The sequence below is a fragment of the Chiroxiphia lanceolata genome, chromosome 1 (genome assembly GCF_009829145.1).
Source record: "Chiroxiphia lanceolata isolate bChiLan1 chromosome 1, bChiLan1.pri, whole genome shotgun sequence".
NCBI lineage: Eukaryota > Metazoa > Chordata > Aves > Passeriformes > Pipridae > Chiroxiphia > Chiroxiphia lanceolata.
In genome coordinates this window covers 29,523,044-29,544,506 of record NC_045637.1, presented here as the reverse complement: position 1 = coordinate 29,544,506, position 21,463 = coordinate 29,523,044, and the positions used below count along the sequence as shown (strand labels likewise).

At 40.1% G+C, this 21,463-nt stretch overlaps 2 protein-coding genes and 1 long non-coding RNA gene across 4 annotated transcripts; 1 reads left to right on the top strand and 2 right to left on the bottom strand.

The window, feature by feature from the left end:
* Nucleotides 1-353: 353 nt before the first annotated feature.
* LOC116788296 (myelin P2 protein-like) lies at nucleotides 354-4,721 on the bottom strand. The gene is made up of 4 exons (XM_032691017.1): nucleotides 4,569-4,721; nucleotides 2,893-3,065; nucleotides 2,526-2,627; nucleotides 354-617 (listed from the first exon to the last, which is right to left on the bottom strand). The coding sequence occupies exons 1-4, from the start codon at nucleotides 4,639-4,641 to the stop codon at nucleotides 567-569; spliced, it is 399 nt and encodes a 132-aa protein (XP_032546908.1). The 5' UTR covers nucleotides 4,642-4,721; the 3' UTR covers nucleotides 354-566.
* A 5,338-nt stretch (nucleotides 4,722-10,059) lies between these two features.
* Nucleotides 10,060-13,424, bottom strand: LOC116793232 (fatty acid-binding protein, adipocyte). Its single transcript, XM_032700923.1, has 4 exons — nucleotides 13,281-13,424; nucleotides 11,906-12,078; nucleotides 11,584-11,685; nucleotides 10,060-10,292 (listed from the first exon to the last, which is right to left on the bottom strand). The coding sequence occupies exons 1-4, from the start codon at nucleotides 13,351-13,353 to the stop codon at nucleotides 10,242-10,244; spliced, it is 399 nt and encodes a 132-aa protein (XP_032556814.1). The 5' UTR covers nucleotides 13,354-13,424; the 3' UTR covers nucleotides 10,060-10,241.
* On the top strand, nucleotides 12,615-19,960 carry LOC116793238. 2 transcript variants are annotated; one of them, XR_004359416.1, is made up of 4 exons: nucleotides 12,615-12,643; nucleotides 13,734-13,904; nucleotides 16,862-16,977; nucleotides 19,337-19,960. It is a non-coding gene; the product is annotated as an uncharacterized LOC116793238 (long non-coding RNA). The 2 variants fall into 2 exon arrangements; XR_004359414.1 differs by lacking the exons at nucleotides 16,862-16,977; nucleotides 19,337-19,960 and adding an exon at nucleotides 14,829-15,356.
* Nucleotides 19,961-21,463: the final 1,503 nt, after the last annotated feature.

The following is a 21,463-nucleotide window of genomic DNA, read 5'->3' as shown; positions in this document are numbered from 1 at the left end:
ACTGAAAGAAGTATAAACTTTTTGGGATAAGTATGAAACAATGATATGCTAAAATCATAAGGCTAAAACAATAAATCATACAAAATGTCAAAAATTCTGCTGGTGAAGATAATTTCCCTATTGGAGATATTCAGCAATAAAATCCTTTGCAGGAAAGGAATATTGAGCCCATGAGATGATATTTTTTACACATATCAAGGAAACAGTGTTAGCTCTCTCTCAGTTATGGATTACTTGTGTTTCATTATTTTACTCAGAAATCATCTGACCATTTATACAGAAAGGATCAACAGAAAAGACAGTACCATTCAAGAAAGAAAAGTTAAATCATTCATCTGGAGCCAAACACTCTATTTTCTGTGTTGAGAAGCTTTTATTGGATCACCACAATATTTTGCATTAGTTACACTATGGCTCTGAAATATCAAATTATAGTGTAGACATTTTCCCAATACAAGGAAATAAGGAAATAAGAAAATAAAGAAGCACAGTGTATGAGGTTTCGGTCACCGAACTAAGCTGAATTTTAAGAGCCAGTCCCAGTCCAGTGCAGAGAAAGAACTTCTTCACACTCTTTCATAGACTCTAGTGCAGACAACTCCTTTCATGGCACATTCCTAAGGCACAAAGGAAAAGATTAATATAAGGCTTTTACTGACACCAGGTATGCCTGGTGCAGTAACATCTGAAGTCAACGAAAATCCAGATGCCACATTTTACATCTTTACATATTTACAGAATTTCAGAGCAAACAGTAAAGCTATATTGCAAATGGAGTTGTTTCTATTTTAACAGCTTTAGACTTCATTAAGCGTCATATAATGACAAAAAGATTGCAAAATTAGGGTCATCTTCCACAAACAAATTTATCTTCTTTGGTATTATTGCTGGCTTGACAGAAATATTAGCCCCACCTGATGATTATAGCATGGCCCACGAACACTTTCAAATTTACAAAGCTGGGGGTTCTTTTGTGTGTGGAAGCAGAAGTAGCCTGGGTATTTCAGAGGTCAGGCTTCTGGCCTAAAAAACTTTGCCTTCTGAGTCACAAAATATTTCTCTTGACCCTCTCACCCCATGGCCTTCAGTGGCTGCTGGTGACTCACAGCCACAGGATGCCTGTGACAAAGGCAACGGGATGTTGAAAAAATACCTCATTGGTCTGCAAATGATGAAGCCTCCTCCACAAACCTGATGAGGTGAGGGGTAGACAGCAGGACACTGACAGAAGAGGAACCCTACCTCTCTGGTCTATGAAGATGGTTTAATGATTAGAACAAACTTGCACAGAAATGCAGCCATGACGAGATGCAAAAGCAAATCACCCTACCTAAAGGGAGGCTACAACAGAGGTAGAGACGGACTTTTTATAGGGGCATTAGTGACAGGACAAGGGGGAATGGCCCTAAAATGGAAGAGGGTAGGATTAGATTGAATATAAGGAAGAAATTCTTTTTTGGAAGGATGGTGAGGCACTGGAAGAGGTTACTCAGAGAAGTTCTGGATGCCCCATCTCTGGAAGTGTTCAAGGCCAGGTTGGACAGGAGTCTGAGCAACCTGGTCTGGTGGAAGGTGTCCCTGTTCATGGTAGTGGGTTGGAACTAGAGGATCTCTAAAGTTCCTTCCAACCCAAACCATGATATGATTCTAAGTAAGAGAGCTTATGAAAAAACATAGTCAGAACAAGCTAAGATATAAAGGTGTAACACTGCTGACTTCAAACAGATCTCGAAAATTAGTTCGACTCCACTGTTTAAAAACTTTAATGAACAAAGTACTTTATTTCATTCAAAAATGAAATATTAATTTTACTAGTCACTCTGACAACTAGGGTCCCTAAAATGTTTTATCACCCTGGCTTGGCCAATCCATGGCTTCCACATGGCTGCTAGAGAAAGGAGCATGTAATGCAGGATGAGAAACAGCCAGCATTACCCTTCCCAGGGAAAGACATGGTTCCCTCACAGCAGTTGGTATTTCAGAGTGGCTACCGAGATCTGCCAATCCCTGCTGCAGGGACACAGAGCTGATGGCTTTCACACGCTACACCTCAAGAACCTGCTTAGTTCACTCAGCATGCTCATGTTCAACAGCAAACAAAAGTGTGTGAATTGATGGGCTTTAGTGGAAATAGATGTGTGAAAAGGTGTAAAAACAGTTTTCTAAGGTTGGACAGGCTCTGTTCCAATTTTAGGGAAAAGAGCCATTCCAGGGACAGCAGTAAACTTGTAAACTGTTTTTCATATTTCACAAGTTTCTGCTATTTCAAAACCTCATTTGTTTTAAGAATAATAATATTGAGAGTAGTAAGAATGCCGTCAATTTATGTCAGCTTTGCAACTATAGTCACTTTAAAGACAACTTGCTGTATGGAACAACATTTATTTCCTTCCAGCTTGTTTTCTAAGCTTGGCTCACTCTTTCTGCTTTCTTGATAAGCCTAAATTGATACTCTTTTTAGACAGAAACAACCTGAAGGCTGCATCCTTCTGACCTTTATCAGCACACAGGGAACATGAACTTACCACTACCATTTTCCCATCAACCAGTCTTCTCTTTATCGTGGTCTCTTTGCCATTCCACTTCTGCACTTGCACCAATGAACCTTTCTCCAAGTTTACGACACTCTGCAAAGGCCAAGAGAAGAGTTTCAAACTATAGTCTGAGCTCTGCAGGTTAGAGTAGCAATTCACTTCAGATTTGGCAAGATATGCTCTCTTGGTAATGACTAATGACACAGTAACATTAGATTCAGCACCATACTGTTTCTTCTTGCAGCGCCTTCTGGGAATAGTTTGGAAAACTTATAGTGCTTTAAGGAGGTAAGAAAAGTTCCTCTTGGTGTTTTTCTAGGAGATGTCCAGACCACTCAGAGATCATCAGCCCCCTTACCTTGACTTTCCGGTCATCTGCTGTTGTTTCATCAAACTGCTGGCCCAATTTGAAAGAGATTGTTGTATTTTTAAATGTGCTTTCAGTTCTGATGGTTACTATGTCTCCTTTCATACTGATGATCACATCAGGCCTTGCCAGGCCACCTAGTTTCCGGGTAGCCAAGCCCACTCCTAGAAATCAGAAACAAAACTATTACATTCTAGAAAGCAAGAAATTCAGTATCCTCTCATGAATCTTCAGTGGAAGAATAAGAAACAGTTTCTTTTTGAATACTTTAATGCCTGATTTAGACGAGACGCTAATTCTTCAAATGTGGAAGTAGGAATGGGAACCTCAGTGTTCAGAGGCTGAGGCAGCCCCAGCTGATAGAGTGCACCTTCAGCAAGAAGTCAAGATATATGTGGTTATACACCTGGGCACATTTAACTAAGAAGAAACATAGTTGTTTACAAATCTGTATGAATTTGTGTAAAGACAGAATAGATAGAAAAATTCAGAGGAATGGTCTGTTTCTCGATTGGTCTGTTTCTCATAAAATCTTGTAAGAATCCTTTCAAAAAATTTTTTTGATAAACCTAAGAATTTGTGCTTTTGTTGACAGCTGCATGGAAGAAACTGGACACTGAACTGTCAATACACTGGTGCTCGTTCAGTAAAACATACTGAAGACTGGGCAATTCCTAGGTTGCTATTAACACCCCTTAAGGATCCTTACATCTAAACCTCAGTGAGAAGTACAAGTATGAAATATAAAAAAATGTCAAGGTATAAGAGTGAAGAGCTGCAAAGAGCTTCAGGGAAATCCCATGTCAGAAGCCATTTGTATTGCCTAGTGCTTTCCAGCCCAGTTCATTGTCTACATGTTGTGAAGTCTGAGGCAAGTAGGAATGAAGGCCACTGGCAGTGTATCACTGTTTTATAAAAGCAGAAGGAGGATAGCTGTAGTTAGTGCCTTTGTTAATGCTATGCTGTGCTCAAAAAAAAAAGATCTGCATAAAAGGGTATAAAGTTATCCTCAAAGTGTAACACTATTTGCAGTAATTATTCTGTACTAAACGATTCCATTGTTCAGAAAAAATATCTGTAGCTAGACTTTCATCCCACATTCACTCTGGTTAACTAATTAACTGTAATTCTTTTGTTATTCAGTCTAACATTTCAAATAAAGGGAATCAGTGTCTTAGTGAATCATTTATATAGTAATAGCAATGCAATAGCTAACTGTCTGTGTACTTGCTATATAGGAATGAAGCCAGCATTAAAATGAAAAACAATGCCTAATTTATTGCATTCCTGGCGTTCTTCAGTAACAGATAGATTCATTCATAGGATTTAGATGTCTGAAACTGAAGTGTCATGAGATATCAGCTCCATTATATGTTGTAAATTATCACAAGGCACGAGTTTAACAGTGCAATCAAGAGGAGCATAAAAAAATCTGCATCTCATGACAGAAAAACAAATTATATCAGTTCAGTTCAGTTAAATAGAAGTCAATTTATTACAGTAATTCATCACCTACCTTTTCCATTTTAGATGCTAAAGGAAAAATTAAATTACACTAGAAAAGTAATTAAAGTGTTTTTGTGACCAGGAAGAAGGCACATCTATGGGCAAAGCACTCCCAAAGGAAACCTACTGAGAAAAAAAAAAAAAGAAAGAACATTTCTTACCCAATTCTTTCATATAGTCATCAAAATTCTCACTGGAAACAAGTTTCCAGGTTCCCACAAATCGGTTACACATTGTACAGCCTTTGTGAGGTGTTGGTCCTGCAGAGAGAGGCAGTGGCCACAACAGCTCTTGGTGGGAGCCAGAGAGATTGTGTGCCCAACTCAGATCTCGCTGGCCTCCTTTTAAAGAGGTCCAGTCCCTGTGGAAGTCAGGAGGGGCCAATAGGAGAGGCAGTGCCCAGGCAAGACAATGTGCACCTTGTCTAAGGCAGTCGTGCCAGTACCAAGGCTCCGGGTGACGTCTGCCTCTGTTTCCTGCACTGAATACATCAGGACACTGAAGGCACTGAAGGCACGTGGGGATGGGGATGGGACGTTACCACTGCACCCACAGAGCAGTCAGGGAACGCTGCAGTAGGGGTACCAGCAGCAAGTACAAGTACAGGAACACTGCATCCTTATGACATCCAGCTCTGACTGTTCTCCCAATATTATTGCCCTGCTATCACCATATAGGATAGAAATCTGTAATGATCATCTCATCCAACTGCCCAACCAATCAAGGGCTGACCAAAAGTTAAAGCGTTTTGTTAAGGATATTGTCCAAATGCCTCTTACACACAGACAGGCCTGGAGTTTGACCACCTCTCTAGAAAGTCTGTTCAGTGTTTGACTACTCTCTCACTAAAGAAATGCTTCCTAATGACAAATCTGAACCACAATTGACACAGGTTTGAACTATTCCCATTCATCCTATCACTGGATATCAGGGAGAAGAGATCAGCACCTCACACTTCACTTCCCCTCCTCAGGAAGCTGTAGAGAGAGTTAGTACCACTATTGTCACTTCTGTGCTAGTAAGATAAATCAATCCATGTGGATTTTGGGAAGGAACTGTTAAGAAGTTGATGTACAAAGTGTTTTATGGGGTTCTTTGACTTTCATGATCCATCCTGGAAAGGGTCTGTGGGTTTTACTGTTTAAAGGCAGAACTAAATTATACTACTTTTCTTCATCAGATAAATGATCCGAAGTTGTGGGTTCTTCCCTACACATATCCCAGGCAGCATCACAAAAAGAAGAGGCAGCCAATCTTCACTGGCTCCCTTCTTCTGCAGCTGGGCATATCCAGAAGATCAGTGTATCGGTGGACATCAGCTCTTGTACTTCACAGATGGATGTATGAAAAAGGGCTAGGTCTTTAAAGTGCTTATTCCTAGTTCAAAGGTCCTTTGGTGAGAGGCAAGCAGATTTGCTGACCTGGGAGGAGGGAATATACTGCTCTCTTTTTGTCTTTATGCACATGGATAGTTGGTCTGTCACAGAGTTAAGGGAAGATTTAAGTCAGCACAGTCATATAAGGCATTGCATTCAAGTGTGTCCTGCTATTGTCAGATTTCCCCAATGTTCCCTACTGCCATGAAGAGACTCCACAGGCTTCTTGGGTCCATGTCTTCCTCGTACTGGGGAGCCCTGAACTGGACACAGCATTCCAGCTGTGGCCTAATCAGTGCTGAGTAGAGGGGAAGGATTATCTCCCTCAACCTGCAACACTCCTAATGCAGCCCAGGATATTGCTCACTGTCATTGCTGCCAGGGCTTGTTCCTGGTTCATATTCAGCTTGGTCCACTAGGACCCCCAGAACCTTTTCTGCCAAGCCAAAACTGAAAGATTGAATAATCTGAGTTTTGAGCATTCGAAACCTTTTTTTTTTTATCCACATTTAGAACTATTGTCTTGAGGTTAGTAAAAATCAAACACAAAGAATAAATCCATAAAACATATGTATATTTGACAGTCAGGAATTTAAAGCATTGTAATCCAAGAAACCTCAAACTATCTGAAACTACTTAGTGCAAGACCACATCAGATGTAATTCTGTCCTTCCTCTTCCTAAACCACCTTCCTGGAGAAAATTATTACTTGGTGCATGTAAAGATTAGAGATTTCCTTCTGACTTGGGTAAACAATACTTAACTATTTGTCTTTTTTTGTATGATTACTCTTTCTGGATTATGGCCACTCTTCAGCTCTACATTGTAAGGATGGAGCGACACTGGGATTATAGGTTGTGGGACCAAATTTCTTGTATTTAGGGTTGAAAGAGTGAAATGGAGTTACTGGTGGGCCAAGGAGGATGAGGTCTGGGTCTTGTCTTGAAAGCCATCATAAGCAAGAAAGGGAACACACTGAAACAGATAAATAATACGGTCTGAGAAATGAAACTATTGTAGTCTTTGGATTATATTGTGGTTATGGGGAAATAAGATGGTCTTAAGCCACAAATTTTGGTCGTATATGCAAAACGGTTTTATCCCATCAATCATAACATCAATAGGGTAAGCTGAGCAAAACTTCCCATTGCTGCACAGGTCTAATGAAACTGCAGTGCAGTGAGAGAATGTCTAGAGCGATTGAAAACGAAAACAAGGTAAAAAAGTAGGAAGCAGATGTTATATCTATACTACATAAATAAATGTAATATGTAAATTTGAAGGTGTTGTCCACACAGACCTGTTCTAAAACAGAGTTGCATTATATCACATTTTGTGTTAAGAATAGTTAGCTCTTTTATCCAGTCTCTGGAAATGAGAAAGCTCCTCCTAAGTGAAACTATCTATTATTTCTCAAGAAATAATATGAAAATATTCTACCATTGCTCCTCAGGCATTCTTTGTTCTTTCATTTAATTGTTTTACCCACATAAAGACACTTTACAAGACAAGGCTGATGCCTTTGGGAAATAAAAGATGATTGGGATGTTGTAAAATCAGGCCCAAAGAAATTCAATAAGAGCAAATTAGTCGGAATAGAACAGTTACACTACAGTACCAGTAATCTTAAGAACAAAAGTGACAGAGAATTATTTATGCAGACAAAACCCCAGTCTTAAGCAGTCTCAAACAATGTTGACATCGCTACCATCTATCTCTTTGTCACTAAGAAAAATCAGTACTTTCATTTAAAGGACTTGCAGTTTGGAAAGAACAAGAGTAGGGAATTCTAGCTCAGTAGAAACAGTTGTGGAAACCAACCTTTTCTTCAAGTTTAAAGGGAAAAAAGTGTCAAGAATTGTAAGTACATACGATAAGGTGGAACTTTGATTCCATTTTTTGCTCACAGTTGGAGTAAAACAGGATTTGAAATAATTGAACTTGGAGATTGTGAAGCAGCACTAGAGACGAAGGTAAAGCTTGATAAAAATAGTGAACTAAAAATTCAGAGATTACTTAGAAATAAAGGTACTTTTTAAAGAAATATAGAAAGTAAATTTATCTCAATTTCTTTAAAGGAAATATGATCTGGGCAAAGTCAGTGCCAAAAATAGTCTAAATTAAATTCCCAGGACAGCAATGAAGAAAACCAAAATAAAAGGAAAGAACAGAGGTCAAAGAAGGACTTGCTGTGAGGGCACCAAGGATGTTTTAACACTGACTCTATGGAGCTGAAGTATCAAGTCCGAACATGGTGCCTGCCTCTTCCCAAAAGCTGCATTGGAGAGTGCAAATAGTTTCTTGTTTCCTTAGCTGGAGCATCCTACAAGACCAGGACATCTGGGGCCAAGGGAATGAGTCCAGGCTGCATTGTGGATATGGTGCTTCACTGGCCAGGATGTAAAAGTCCTTCAAGTTCTTTCCAGTGGAAACAAAGAGTTAAAAGAAAAACATAAAAGTGACAGAAAGGTCAATGCTCAGAATAAGCCTTGCTTGCTCTTTCTCATGAGCTGCTAAAAATCTGTGGGTGTGAGTTCCCTTTCTCTCTTGTCATCTCAGTAACCTGTAGTAGTGATTAAATATGCTTAGGGGCAAAGATCTCCTCCTCTGTCCCTGTTAAAATTTATGAACAGAATGCCACTTTATTGAAATTTCCAAGAATTGAAGTTTTAAGTGGCTTGATTCGTTCACAAAGTTTGAATTCACTTACCAGGTACAAAAATAAATGGTGATGCTTTCAGAAGAGATTACCTACCTCTGAAATATTAAGTTGTGAATGTTCCACTTGTAACTGTTGGCTGTATTGAGAATGTAAGATTTCTAGAAAATAAAGGCTGCTATATGAATACTGGAAATTTGACCTCTGAAATACAGTATTTCCAAATCTGTGGGCAATGGGATTTATTTAGTTGTGGGTTGTTTTTTAATGTCTATATGTAGCCTATTTAAGTCAATGTTTCTGCTTATAATCATCTCTCCCATGCAGATTTTCTACGACTAATCTGCAACTGCTGTTCTTTAGGTTGATGAGGCTTCACGAGCAATGAAACCAAAGTTAAAACAGAGGAGTTGTTTGTTCATGGTTCTTTCAACATTTCCTTCAGGATTTACTGATAGCTTTTTGGAACTGCTCTTAAACTACTCCTCAGCTCATGCAGAGTATAGAAGTCCCTTTTCCCTCTTTAGTTGTATAAGCAGTGTAAAAACTCAGGAACAGTTTGAGTCATGCAGAGGAAAGTTCAAGTGTATGTGAAGTCTCTGCTGTATGGTGGCCTCTGAGAGCTGACCTCAGGAACGTCAGGAATATGAGGAATTTAGTTCACAGATCCTAATCGCAAAGCTTGAGATACGGTCATTTCCCTATTTAGTGGTTAATGCACATATTTTGAGATTTATTGTCCAGGTTTTCCCTAGAACTCTCATTTTTTTTTGTTCTCAGTTTGAGTCCTCCCAGGTGTAGAAATCATAGCTTCTGTGGATGCAAAGTTTTGAAATAGGAGACCAGGCCTATGAGCATTAGAAGAAGGTAGTTTGAAAATAAGCAGAGTTGAAAACATGGTGTCCAAAGGGCTTTACATCTAGAGAGGCTCATGTTCCCAAGACTGATCAAACCTAATGAGCTAGTAGAAAATGCATGTAGGTAAAAAAGGAGGTTGTAGCACTAGCAAACTTGTAAAGGCTTTTAGTAAACCTGGGAGTACTTTTTAAGGTATGGTTCTTAATTCGAGGCTTTTTGTCTAATATAGGACAAAATGAGATGTTAAAGAAAAGCACATTAAAAAAATAATCACAGATGAAATCTACAGCAGCTATAATTTCACTCTTGAGGGGGGAAAAGACAAGATCAAGCCACTTCAGATTGTCCCCAGGTTTAAAATTTTCTGCATTTCTACACAGAGGAAGCCAACACTGGTCATCCACAGCATCCACAAGCATCCATAGGTTGTCCTTCTCCCTGCCCCAGGAACAACAACTTTTACTTGAAACCAAGAGCAGCCACTTTATTCTCCTGGCTGTGCACAGACTCCTTGCAGTGGGTAGCCTACATGCAGCACTCACCAGAAGATGTTTCTGTGTCCAGGTCTACATCTGTCACTGTCACACAAGTGCCACTCACTAGATTGACTCTAATCTTCTTTCTGTGGTGAGATGGGTCACATTTACTGTGTGGTACTGCCTTTCACACGATTCTTTCCTGCACAGTACCCTTTCCCATATTACACCCCCCCACCCCCCCCCAAAGCCCCTTTCTGACAAACGCCAGCACAAGCACAGGTTGTAGAAAGCAGAATATTTTATTGAATAGGCACAACAAATTAGACTAGCTGCATGTAACTGCTTTGGGATACATCTGAAAAAAGTACAGTTCTCTTTAAAACAGATTTGTGGAGTTTTTCTCCTTTGGTTAAGTTGTTTTTCTCCAGCTTCAAGCATTAATCCTGTGTGAAGGTGACTTCTTCATGCTTTTTCATAAACTCTTTTGCAGGAAACATTATTCATGGTGCATTCCTGGAAAGAAAGGTAAATTCAATTAGCTTTTAATTCTCACTAAATGTTTGTTAGTCAGAAGGTAGAGAAGTACTTGTCATTGGGAATCAGCGTAAGAAAAATTTTCTTTTCTCCTCCTCTAATACCAATTGTCAAAACAGTGAAACTCAATTTTGAGATCTTCAGAAACAGAAGTCTAAATACAAGCACAAGACTGAAAGAACATTAAAGGACTACTTCAGCGACCTCCAGGAGAGTTCTAGTCTTTTAAAAATCTCTAAAGAAGGCTCCTAGGGTTTCTATGGAGGGTGACTGGACTCTGGAGCTGGGAATTAGCCTTTTTTCCTTTCATCTTTTGCAGCTGTGGCTTGTCTTCTTCACACGTGTGCATAATGCATGCACACACACAGAGCTTTCAGACTTGCAGCTGTTGGTGTCAGCCTCTGCATGTTAGGCTCTGTCTTCATCTGTTTTTCTGTTAGATCAAACTCTGTTTTATTCAGTCTTTCTTAATAAAGTTGTTATTAAAAACTATTTCTGTTTCTTCTCCTCTGGTCTCTATCCAAAGAAATTTAAATATTAAATTTATGAACATATTATTTTTCCCTAGGGAAGGGCAGAACTCTTTGGGAATTTCATGTATGTGTATCATTTTGCAGCATGTAGGAATCTCAGCTGCCAAAAATGAACACAGTTTTAGTCCTCTCCCAGATTCTTCAAAGTGTATTTCCTAAAACTGGAGAGCTGTGCTGGGAAGCCCTGGACTGTAGGTGGGCCTTATTGGCACCAAGTCAAGCACAACAGTCTCTGACCAGATAAAACCAACCAACAGAGCTTGGACACAGGTTTCCTTTTTAGCTCAAACATCATATTATTGACACAGTTGTTGATGATGCATGAGATGGTTCCCACAGATAGCTGTTCAGCCTCTGCTGAAGATGAACTGGAGAGTTCTTACAGTGGATGCACTTAACATGGATGTTGCTAATGCTTCCTCTATACTGTCCAGGACTTAGAGATTCTGATATATGAAAATAAAAATTTCCCTCATAGGGATGTTGGTTTTTTTCTCCCTACACTTTCCTAACTATGTCTTGCTATGAATGGAGACAGGCAACTCCATACCTTTCCATAAGTTTAACAGCATTTCAGTTCTAACCCACACTACAGACTCATTCAGAGAGACTTCTCACCAAGTGCACGGAGCCCTTTATGATTCTTTTCCCTTTCCTTTTGAATGCAAAGTCATGCATCAGCCAAACATGAATTCTGCATGCTGAATTCAGTGATTAAGTAAAAAAAATGAACGCACCACCACCAGGTTTCCATCCACCACTTTTCTCTTTATGATGGTCTCTTTTCCATCCCACTTCTGCACCTGCTTCAGTACGCCATTGTCTAGGGTTACGACATTCTGCCAAAGGAAAAAAACAAAGTGTGGCTGTTTCATCAGGTTGCTCTGGGCTGAAGAGAAGACTATCTCCATGTCCAAATGGCACTGAGTACAAGCATTCATAACAATCTTACCTATGAAGGCAGCATTTCTACACTGGATGTCAAAATCACAGCTCTGCCCTCCTGCACCCACATCCCATTTCAGAGATGTATTTGCAAAGTGGCATTTTTGAACTCACCTTTGTTTTTCTGTCATCTGCTGTGGTCTCATCAAACTCTTCACCCAGCTTGAAAGAGACCTCTGTATTTTTGAAAGTACTTTCTGTTTTGATGGTTATCATATCACCACTGATGCTGATAGTTACATTGGGCTTGGCCACACCAGCCATCTTCCTGGTAGCAAACCCCACACCTATAAATAAGACAGAAATTTTTATCTCTGCTCAATGTTTTTCTCTTATGTGTTGCAAAAAAAAAATAAATAAATCAAAAACCTTCAGTGCTGTTTTCCCCTTATTGCTTTCTGAATTTTAATAATTCTGTGTTGCAGATGTTCCTTTGTAACACCTCAATAGCTTGGAACTACTATAGACCAAGTTTGGTGGGTTGATGTAAGGAAATTCTCTACTCTGTCATTGTGAAAATAGTGTGAACACCGAGAAAAGATTTAAATGTTGGATTTTTGCACATGGACTTGTTCAGAACAACTGAGATAGCTTGTACTCTAACTTGTATGCTAAATGTATCTAAACATAAATAAGTAGAAATAGACCACAGTTTCTAAGCCTCGAAAGCAATGAAACAAACAAGGGGGAAAAAACGCAAGCACTGTTTAGATTTATCAGTGGTTAGGCTGAATATAAGGAAATGATTAAGAAATAGCTGGCAATGGTTACGTCCTGAGTAAAATCTGGAGTAAAGATTAAGAGTGCAAGAGTCTCACTCTCTGAAAGCTTTTGGGTGCTGCATAAGTCACAGTGAGTATTTTACCCCTAATCTGCAAAAAACTCCCAGCTTTTTACCATGTACTAATTGAATCAGTGCAGGTTACCCCATGCTTCTTCCACACTAACAGAATGTCAAAGACTTTTAAAGCCCAATTTTAAATTTAAGCAAGAAGCTTACACCTTTAAAGAAAGTGTTAGACATCAAATCTTTGCAAGTATCTGCATGAATCCATGCAATTTTCTTTGTTAATATTCACCGGAGGCAGCTGCAGAGTTTCATTCCCTATAATAGCCATGGCAATTAATTGGTGTCTCAGTCCAGTAACAATGTAAAGTTGTTTGGGTGTGTTGCTTTTAGACATAGAGAAGCTTGCTGCTTTCCAGCATCACACCAATTTGCATGTCCAAGGATAAAAGCTAATTCATGCATACATAGACTTGGTTTACCTGAAATTATTCCTCTCAATCAAGGTTTTTCTACTTTATAGCAATTTAATACCACTAATTCAACAGCTGAGTTCTCCAGTTAAAGACCATCTAATCAAAATAGTCAGACTATAGCTCCCTTGACAAACAACATAGCCAGAAAAAGCAAATAAAGAATAAAGTTCAAAATCGATATTCTTTCCCTGTCCCAGATACAACAATTCAAAATAACAATTCTCACCCAGTTCTTTCATATAGTCCTCAAAGTTTTCACTAGAAAGGAACTTCCAGGTGCCCACAAACTGGTCGCACATCTTGTCGGGCTAGAAAGATGTCTTCCACAGTTCAAACAGAAATGCAGGGCGGGAGGATATTATGAGCTCCAGGAGATGAGGACTTATGTTTAAAAAGGAGCCGTGGCCACATGATGCTCTGGGATGACCAATGAAGTGGGAGTCCCATTACCCAGTGTTTTTCTTCCTCCCCTACCCCTCCTTTGCCAGTAGGTCATAGTGTTATTATTCATATGCCCTTACTAGCACAAAGATCACTTTCTTGTTTTTATTTAATTATTTTTGTCATTTAAGAACACTTCACCATAAGGGCAAATAATTAAACAGGCTTTCAGAATGAAAAGGTAGGCACAGCCCACAGAGGGTTATGTTCTCTCCCATACTCTTTTCTTTCGTTTCAGTCTACTATATCAAATGGACACAGCTCAATTCCTAGACTGTAAGATCCAAAAGGCTTGTAGGGGTAATTTAGTTTGCTTTCTGCACACCTGCAGTCAGAAATTTTCTCCAGAGAAGGACAGAATTACAGGAAGAAGTGGATTTGGAGCAGAGAGTGCTCGTGGCTGTAGAAGGTAAGGCAATAAAATTTCTTCCTTGATTGGGATATCCTTATCATTGCACCACCTGAATCAATTGAACAATAGGTCTTTAGTCTGTGTTTATGTGATGGAGAGAGGATATGGGGCTCTGTGAGAAAAAAAGTAACAACACAGAGGATTTCTCTCCCTTTTACTCCTGTGCTTTCTGAAGACCTATGTCCCAATGACTAGCATTATGAGTAGTTATGGCATAAAGATAGACTCCAGTATTGACCTACAAAAGTCCCAGGACACTTCATTTGTTTTCTGTTTGTGCTGATCAGGTAAAAATCTGTTTGAGGCAAAGTGTGTACAGGCCTGACATAATGAGGTTCATCTTGACTAATCCCCAAAGCCCTGTCTCATCTGTATCAGAAAGCAGTCAAACAATTTCTTATACTTTCCTTTGGCTGTAATGTGCTATTCCAATGGCAAAAAGCATTTAATAAGTGCAGAGTCCAGCCCCTGCAATTCTCTTTATGTGGATTTCCAGGAATTACTCTGCTGGTTGCTAGGCATCAAATATTGCGGTCCACATATTTGTGTACTTGGTGTCTTTGTAAGTAATAATGTTATATAAAAATTATTTATAAAGGGTTGCAAGATCATAGGCTTATTTGGAGGGGAAGGAAGGTCAGGAGGACTGCAGTGCACCCTCCCGCTCAGGTACAGTCACCTCTGAGCTCACACCAGGCTGCTCAGGGCTGTGCCCTTTTGAGGCTTGGAAAACTCCAAGGATGGAGACAGTACAACTTCCCTGGGCAACCTGCACCCCTGACCATCTGTCCTCAGGGGGAGAGGATCTCCTTATCTTCTCTCTGAACCCCTCTGCTTTCAGCTTTTGTTCATAGTTTCTCATCCTCCCACCATTCATTGCTGTGAAAAGCCCCACTCAGCTCCTTGGTCTCTTTCCCACAGGTGTTGAGAGCTGTTGTAAGCACTCCCAAAGTTTAACCAGGATGAACCACCTCAGTGTCACAGTTTCTTTTCACAGGACAAGTGCTCCAGAGCCCTGAGCATCCTCCAGACCCTCTGCTGAACTCACACCAAAATTGATGCAGTACTCTGGATACAATCTATTGAGTACTGAGATGATGGGAATAATCATGTCCATCAGCCTAGTGGCTGTACTTCTGTTCATACAGCCTAGGATGTTTTTGGCCCTTCTGCTGGCAGGGCTCAGCTCACTGACCATCAGGACCCTGAGAACTTTTTCTGCAGGGCTTCTCCCTGGTCAGTGTCCACCCAGCCTGGATTGCTGTGAGAACTGAGTATGTTTGTACATAATTAGTTATCCTCTTGTGCCTTTAAGATGGCAGTCTATGGCAAAACTTATTCTTTTTTACCTTTTTTATTTTTTTTTCCTAGAATAGCTAATCTTAGATTTGGCCTATTTGGTTTTGATTTTTTTTTTTTTTTGCATATTCACCGACTTTGGGCTAATCTCAAAATTAATAAAACAATATTCTAATTATTGAAGCCACTGATGCCTTTTCTGGTTGTTTTTCTCATAGTATCACATGCTCAGGTCCTCTTTAAAAGGAAACTCTGAGGGACCTTCAAGTTTGTGTCATTATCTTGAGGTATTTTTACTTGGCACTGTTGGCTTGGGAAACACTGCACTGTGTGTGAGCAGTTTGTAGGGACATGAAAACTCAAATCCAGCAATTAAATAATGAGAACTGAAAGTACCAGGTGAGGATTGCTGCAATGCCCTGGATGGAAAGGATGCGATCTGGAAGAACTCAGTTCCTGTTCGTACTTTTCCTGCCTTTTGGGAGCTGCTGTGTGTGTGGCTTACTACAATTAGCATTCATTTCTTTGGAGGGGAAATAGGGCTTTTATGTTCAAAACTACAGCCTGGCAGGGGGAATTGGCCTTCCTTTGGTGTTAACCGCTCTCTGCAATGCTTGTGCTGTTGGAAGAAAGACTTTTTTGGGAAGGTCGAAGCACCTTTCCATGCAAATCAGTCTGGAGCAGACAAGTGCACTCTCTGTATGCAGTCAATTACTTGCACATATTTAAGGTGAATCTGAGCTAATTGTAGATATTTTGCAAACATTATAACCAAAAAATGCAAGAAGAAAGCCAGCTTGTGGGTTGACTTGCTTGTTTACTTCAAAGTAAGCAGCTACGTGGGAGCAGGCTTATGACTCTCACTTGGAAAGTATCTTACCAGCAGTCTCCTTTCCTTCAGGAAAGACTTCCAATGACAAGAGATAAAATTGTGGCAATGATGTCATCTAATACAAATCATGCCTGCTCTCTGGGGCAAAGGCCCCAGATCAGCCCTGCTGATAAAGGCTGAAGTTTTTAATGGTCACGAAAAAATTAGTATGACTTCTGGGCCTGGAAGTTTAAGCAAACCTGTGATTCATGTCACTTGCAGAAGTGTCTTACCAGCAAGAGCTGGGCAATCTGGCTAAACAGCCCTGTGGTCATCAGCACTGATGAAATCTAATACCACCAAAAGAAAGGGCATCCTCAAAAGAGTAGAAACTTCCTTCAAATTAAGCAGAAATTTTGGAGACACCACAGCAGGTAAGAGGTAAACCAAGAAAAAGAAGTTGGTGAGGGTCCAGCACAGTGAGGAAATGCTGTAAAGGAAATTTGTCTCTTAATCCAGATACGAACTGATCCAGTTCAAGTCTACAAACAACGATACACTGTCTGCAATGTGGTTTCGAGGTGCTGTGACCTTTGAAGATAATTTCTGATGTAGGAAATGTAGGAAATGTAGAAGTGATCACAGATCACAGAATTCTGTGATTCTGTGAAGTGGAATAGCAAAGGAGCAGCTTTGCAGGGGAAACCAGTGGATGGGAAGGTGGTGATTACGGGTTAACTCTTATTCTGTGAGTCAGACCATGGCGGAGATCTACTTGAGATAAACTTCTTTTTGCAAAAATAAGCACAATAGTAACCTCCCTTTGGCTCTTTCGGGCTTGCAGGAGGAATGACGCTGCTTCCACTACAGTATGTGAGAAAGAAGATTCCTGTAGTGAAGATCTATCACTTAGGACAGTTTTTAACTGAGGGCTGTGCGAAAGCTTCCCTGGTACTTTATGTAAGTATGGAATTATCAAAGTAAAAATACAACTGACTCTGCAGTGTGAAAACATAAACAATTTTCACTATTAGCAATGCTGTTTAAAAGAAGAGTTCTTTCTTTAGTTCCTTCTTGTTCCAGAAGGGCAACAATGTACAAGTCCTTTGATTGCTGTGGGTATTGAACTGGTGGCTACCAATGAGAAGCAGTGGAGACACACTTGTCTCCATAGTTCTGCTACTCTTTGAATCAAAGACAGAGATGAAAATGCATCCACGCTCAGTTCCACACCAGATGCCGTAGCAGACTATCAGCTTGTTAAGAATGACTTCTGTTGAAAACTTCCTTAAAAGAAATGTAGCCTCTTTGTGGGGTTATTAGTGGCACCTGTGGCAATATTCATAGTAAGAAAAAAATACATATTCTTGCCAAAGCTATTAAAAATGAGGATTTTTCTTTAAGCAGGGAAGGAACTGCAGCTTTGATGCAAGCTTCCTTGATGCAGTAATACCTATTATTTGATGCAGTAATACCTATCACAGCAGGCCTCATGTCAGGAGGGAGGGACCCTGTCAGAATATCTGGTACTGCTGCAACTTAGACCAAAGTAAAAAGTTTTCTTAATACTTGTCTGGCTGGATACCTGAGTGGGAGTCTCTTCTAAGGCCCCAGGGTAACATCAAGAAAGGGAATCTAATGCTGAAGAGCAGACAGGAGCAGGTTAAATAATGCCCATCTCTGCTCACCCACTTGCTACTTTCATTTCTGATTGTTTGAGACAGGTGAATTGCCTTAGACTTCTGCTTCACCAGGAAAAGGTATAACTAGAGCTTCAGTACCCATGATGTGAGGCACTGACTTTACAAAGTACTGACTTCAGTTGGTTTGAAAGTTCAAAAGGCCAATTGATTTTCAGTTGTATTTCAGTGGTGGGGAAGGAGGTGAGTAGGAAAAACAGCAGGTCCTTTTTCCTGTGCTCAGTCCCAGCACCACACTGATGCTCCCCCACTCATGATTGTGGCTTCAGACCTCAGTCAGGACTGAGGGTACTATTGCAGATGGTCACTTTGTTGAAGGAGTCAGATTTGCCAGCAACAACAAACCACTTGTTAACCCATTATACTGCTGAGCTGTGACATTTGTACACCTTAGGCTGGTGCACCCCAGCACTTGATTTTTTACTTTTAGTGATTCTACATTCTTGTATTTCCTCCTGAACTTAACCCAACCAGTGAGTCTCCATGTGCTTAAATATATTTCCAATATCTGAAAGTAGGACTGTGAAAATTGAAACATCTAAAAGGTGTTTCTTAAACACTAAGCTAAGTTTGTGATAATGCTAAGAACAGAAATAAAATCTCATAACTCTGAGGCATAGTGAGATCAAGCCCAAAACAAAACCTGCTGGTTGACACCATCATCTTGCAATTAAAATATGCATAATTATGTTTTCTGAACTTGCTTTAAAGAGGAAGAAAAAATGCAGATATGCCTGGAGGGAATGGTAAGCCTCTGGACCCCTGCCTTCACATGAGAGTAGTGTTGACAGCTGAGATTCTGACTTTTCTCAGCAGATGGCATGGCAAAAATATATGCTCTCAAACATCTGTGGCTCATGCCAGGGGACTGCTATTCCTGAGGAAAACCCTGAATTCTGGAGCAAGGCCATTGGTAGTGTGAATGCCATCAAGCAATGCTATGAATTGCACAGAGTGACTTCAAAGGAATATCAGAAAAGTAAGAAAGGAGGAGTATTTGCATATTGGGTTTGTTGGTTTTTTACACTCCAATGAGAAGAAATGCAGGTACACTAGCTCCTACAGGCTTGCAGGTGATAGGTTTCCAGAACATTAACATGGGCATTTCTGTATAAGAATATTCAAAATATCATAACTCCACCTCATATATACTGTGTTCAGGAACTGTCACAGGGAGATCAGTGATAAATCTAACTTCATGACTTATAAAGGTTTGTATGAGAGAAGTTCTTGGTTTGCTGGCTATAAAGTAGTTACTGCAGATGTTTAATGTTTCTAACTACCTACTGATTTCCTTTGCCTAAAGAACAAGTTTAAGGTTGTTGTCTGAAGTTTCTGATGCTCAAATCTGTCCAACTCTTTTTTAAGTATGGTACAAGTCTTGCATCTAGCATCAAAACTTTTCCTCTTAAGACTACAGAATGAAAGTCAGCCTTTTTTCCGAGTCCCACTTTATCTTGTCCTTGGGCTTCATTTCCCTGGACTTGCCTCAGAGTACATAAATACTGCTTTTCTTCCTTCCCCACATTTTCCTCCTCTTCCCCCCCACAAAAAGAAAAGGTGCTTTTCTTTTCTTATTTCTTTCTTTCTTAACTTTTCTCTAAATTTAATTATTGCAGCAGACTTGCAAATGAAGAAAGCAATCCATTTCTCAAAGCACTTTTGGATTTCTTCTAGCAATTTGAAGACTTGCTTATAATGTTCTGAAAACTCCTTTGTAGTCCTTCTCCAGATGCTCTTCTGAATTATTCCAGATCATTATGCTGAAACCATCTCTTGAAGAATCCATCTGAACAAAGCATTAAGACTGTTGGTTACATCTGCTTTGGGACTGCCCAAGAGGACTTCATCCTGACTCCGCCTTGTTACTGTAGTTCATATGATACTGCCTGTCCTATTTCCATGTGGTTCTGCATCTAGAATTCTTCCACTGTTTGTTTGTTTCTTGTTAAACATCTTTTAGCAAGCTGAGGAAAAAATCTTCAAATAAAAATGACAGACTAGTGCACTTTGGTAACATATAATGTTTTGTAAATTTAAACTATTCCTAACAGTAGTTGTCCTTCTCTTAACAGTTGCCCTCTTGTGAAGCAAGAACATTTCCAGGATTTCGCTTGTGTCTAAGGCAGCAAAAGAAAGAAGAAAGTGTAAGAACAATATTTCAACAGGACTAAAAGAATCCTATAGAAAGCATTTAAGGTCTACTGAACCTGCACTCTGAGTAAATATACATGTTTTTTGCAGCCTTGTTTCTGCACGTCTTCATTCTTCATTGTGCAGTTAAAACTAGCTATGCTTTTAATCTGACAGCTTGCTCTGAAATTTTTCAGAGATCTTGTATTTGCCAGAAAGCTATCTCTTATTACAGGTGCATTTGGACCACAATCAAAGACCAAGTGCTCTAGGTAGAGGAAAGTAAAAAAATCCAAGTATGAAATGCCCTGAGTTCAGACTGGAAGCCTAACCAAAAACAGCCCTCTCCCTCTATCTGTGGCTGAGGAGCTGGTGGGTGTGAAGGCTGGTAGCTCTCTGGCTCTCTGCAGTGCTCTGCAGCTGACTGCTGCCCCTGGGCACTGCCAGCTGGAGGGAGGGAGAAGAAGCCAGCAGCTGCCTCCCAGCCACTCACCTTGCCTGGTCCAGTGGCTTCTTACAGCTACCTCCACTGCAGCCTTGCCACTGAATTCCACTGTCACTGCCAATCTCATTTCACCTCATCTTGTACCAGATAAAGTAGGTTGGGAATCAAAAGGATCTCCGAGGAAAGAAATGCAAGGGTTTTCTAAAGCAGTCCATTACTCCTGCCCTTCCTGCTCTGGACAGTTGTCTTGCTAGGAACTAGCCAACATTGCTTATGTCTGGCATGTAAAAACTCACATCTCCAATGAGGGAGTGCCTATAAAATATGTTACTTAATGTCAGGTAGTAAACCAGATCCCACTCAGGATGCTCTGGAGGGACTGAAAGCACAGGGCAGGATGAAAGCACAGGGAGGATGGAGTTTGCCACCATATGTGCTCCATCCCTCCCAGCAGGCATATTCAACAGATGTAGCAGCATACAACCTTATGGCTCTTGGTGACCAAATCCCTAACCATAGCCAAACCTTAGTTTTGGCATACACAAGGTCTCTAAAGCTGCTAGTGACAATAACAGCATCCAGCTGAATCTTAAAATGGACATGCAGCCCAAAAAATAATTTAAAATGCTCTATGCCCTTTACTTTCCCTTCTGGAGGACCTCATCACATCTGGCAGGCATGGGAAATTGTCGACCTCTCTTGGAGATGCGTGGCATGAGGCTAGACACATACTCTTTTTTTAAGACAGTTTCTTCCTCCACCCCTGCAGGTATGGTTTCCTTGTTCTCTGATATCATTCTAGTCTTATTGTCAGATTATTTCAGAGGAACATAACTTAATTGTTTTTATGATCTGATATGGTTTTAGGTTGTACATATCATTGTTCTAACACTACTTTCTGCATTAGTTTTGTTAATGTGAACTTCTAGTAAGCCAATACTAACTTGCTGAAATTGTATTGAGGTATTTTAAAATCTCTTCTGTCATTTTTAATTTACTGACTGGCTTATTGCTCCTTCAAACTGCTCACTACATTTAAGACATGACTGTGACACCTTGGGCACAGCCACCAAGTCTTGAAGAAAACCCCTGCAGCTGTAGCACCTCAGGTTCTTCCCCTGCCTGTATAGCAGAGAACAGAATCATTTAGGTTGGAAAAGACATTTAA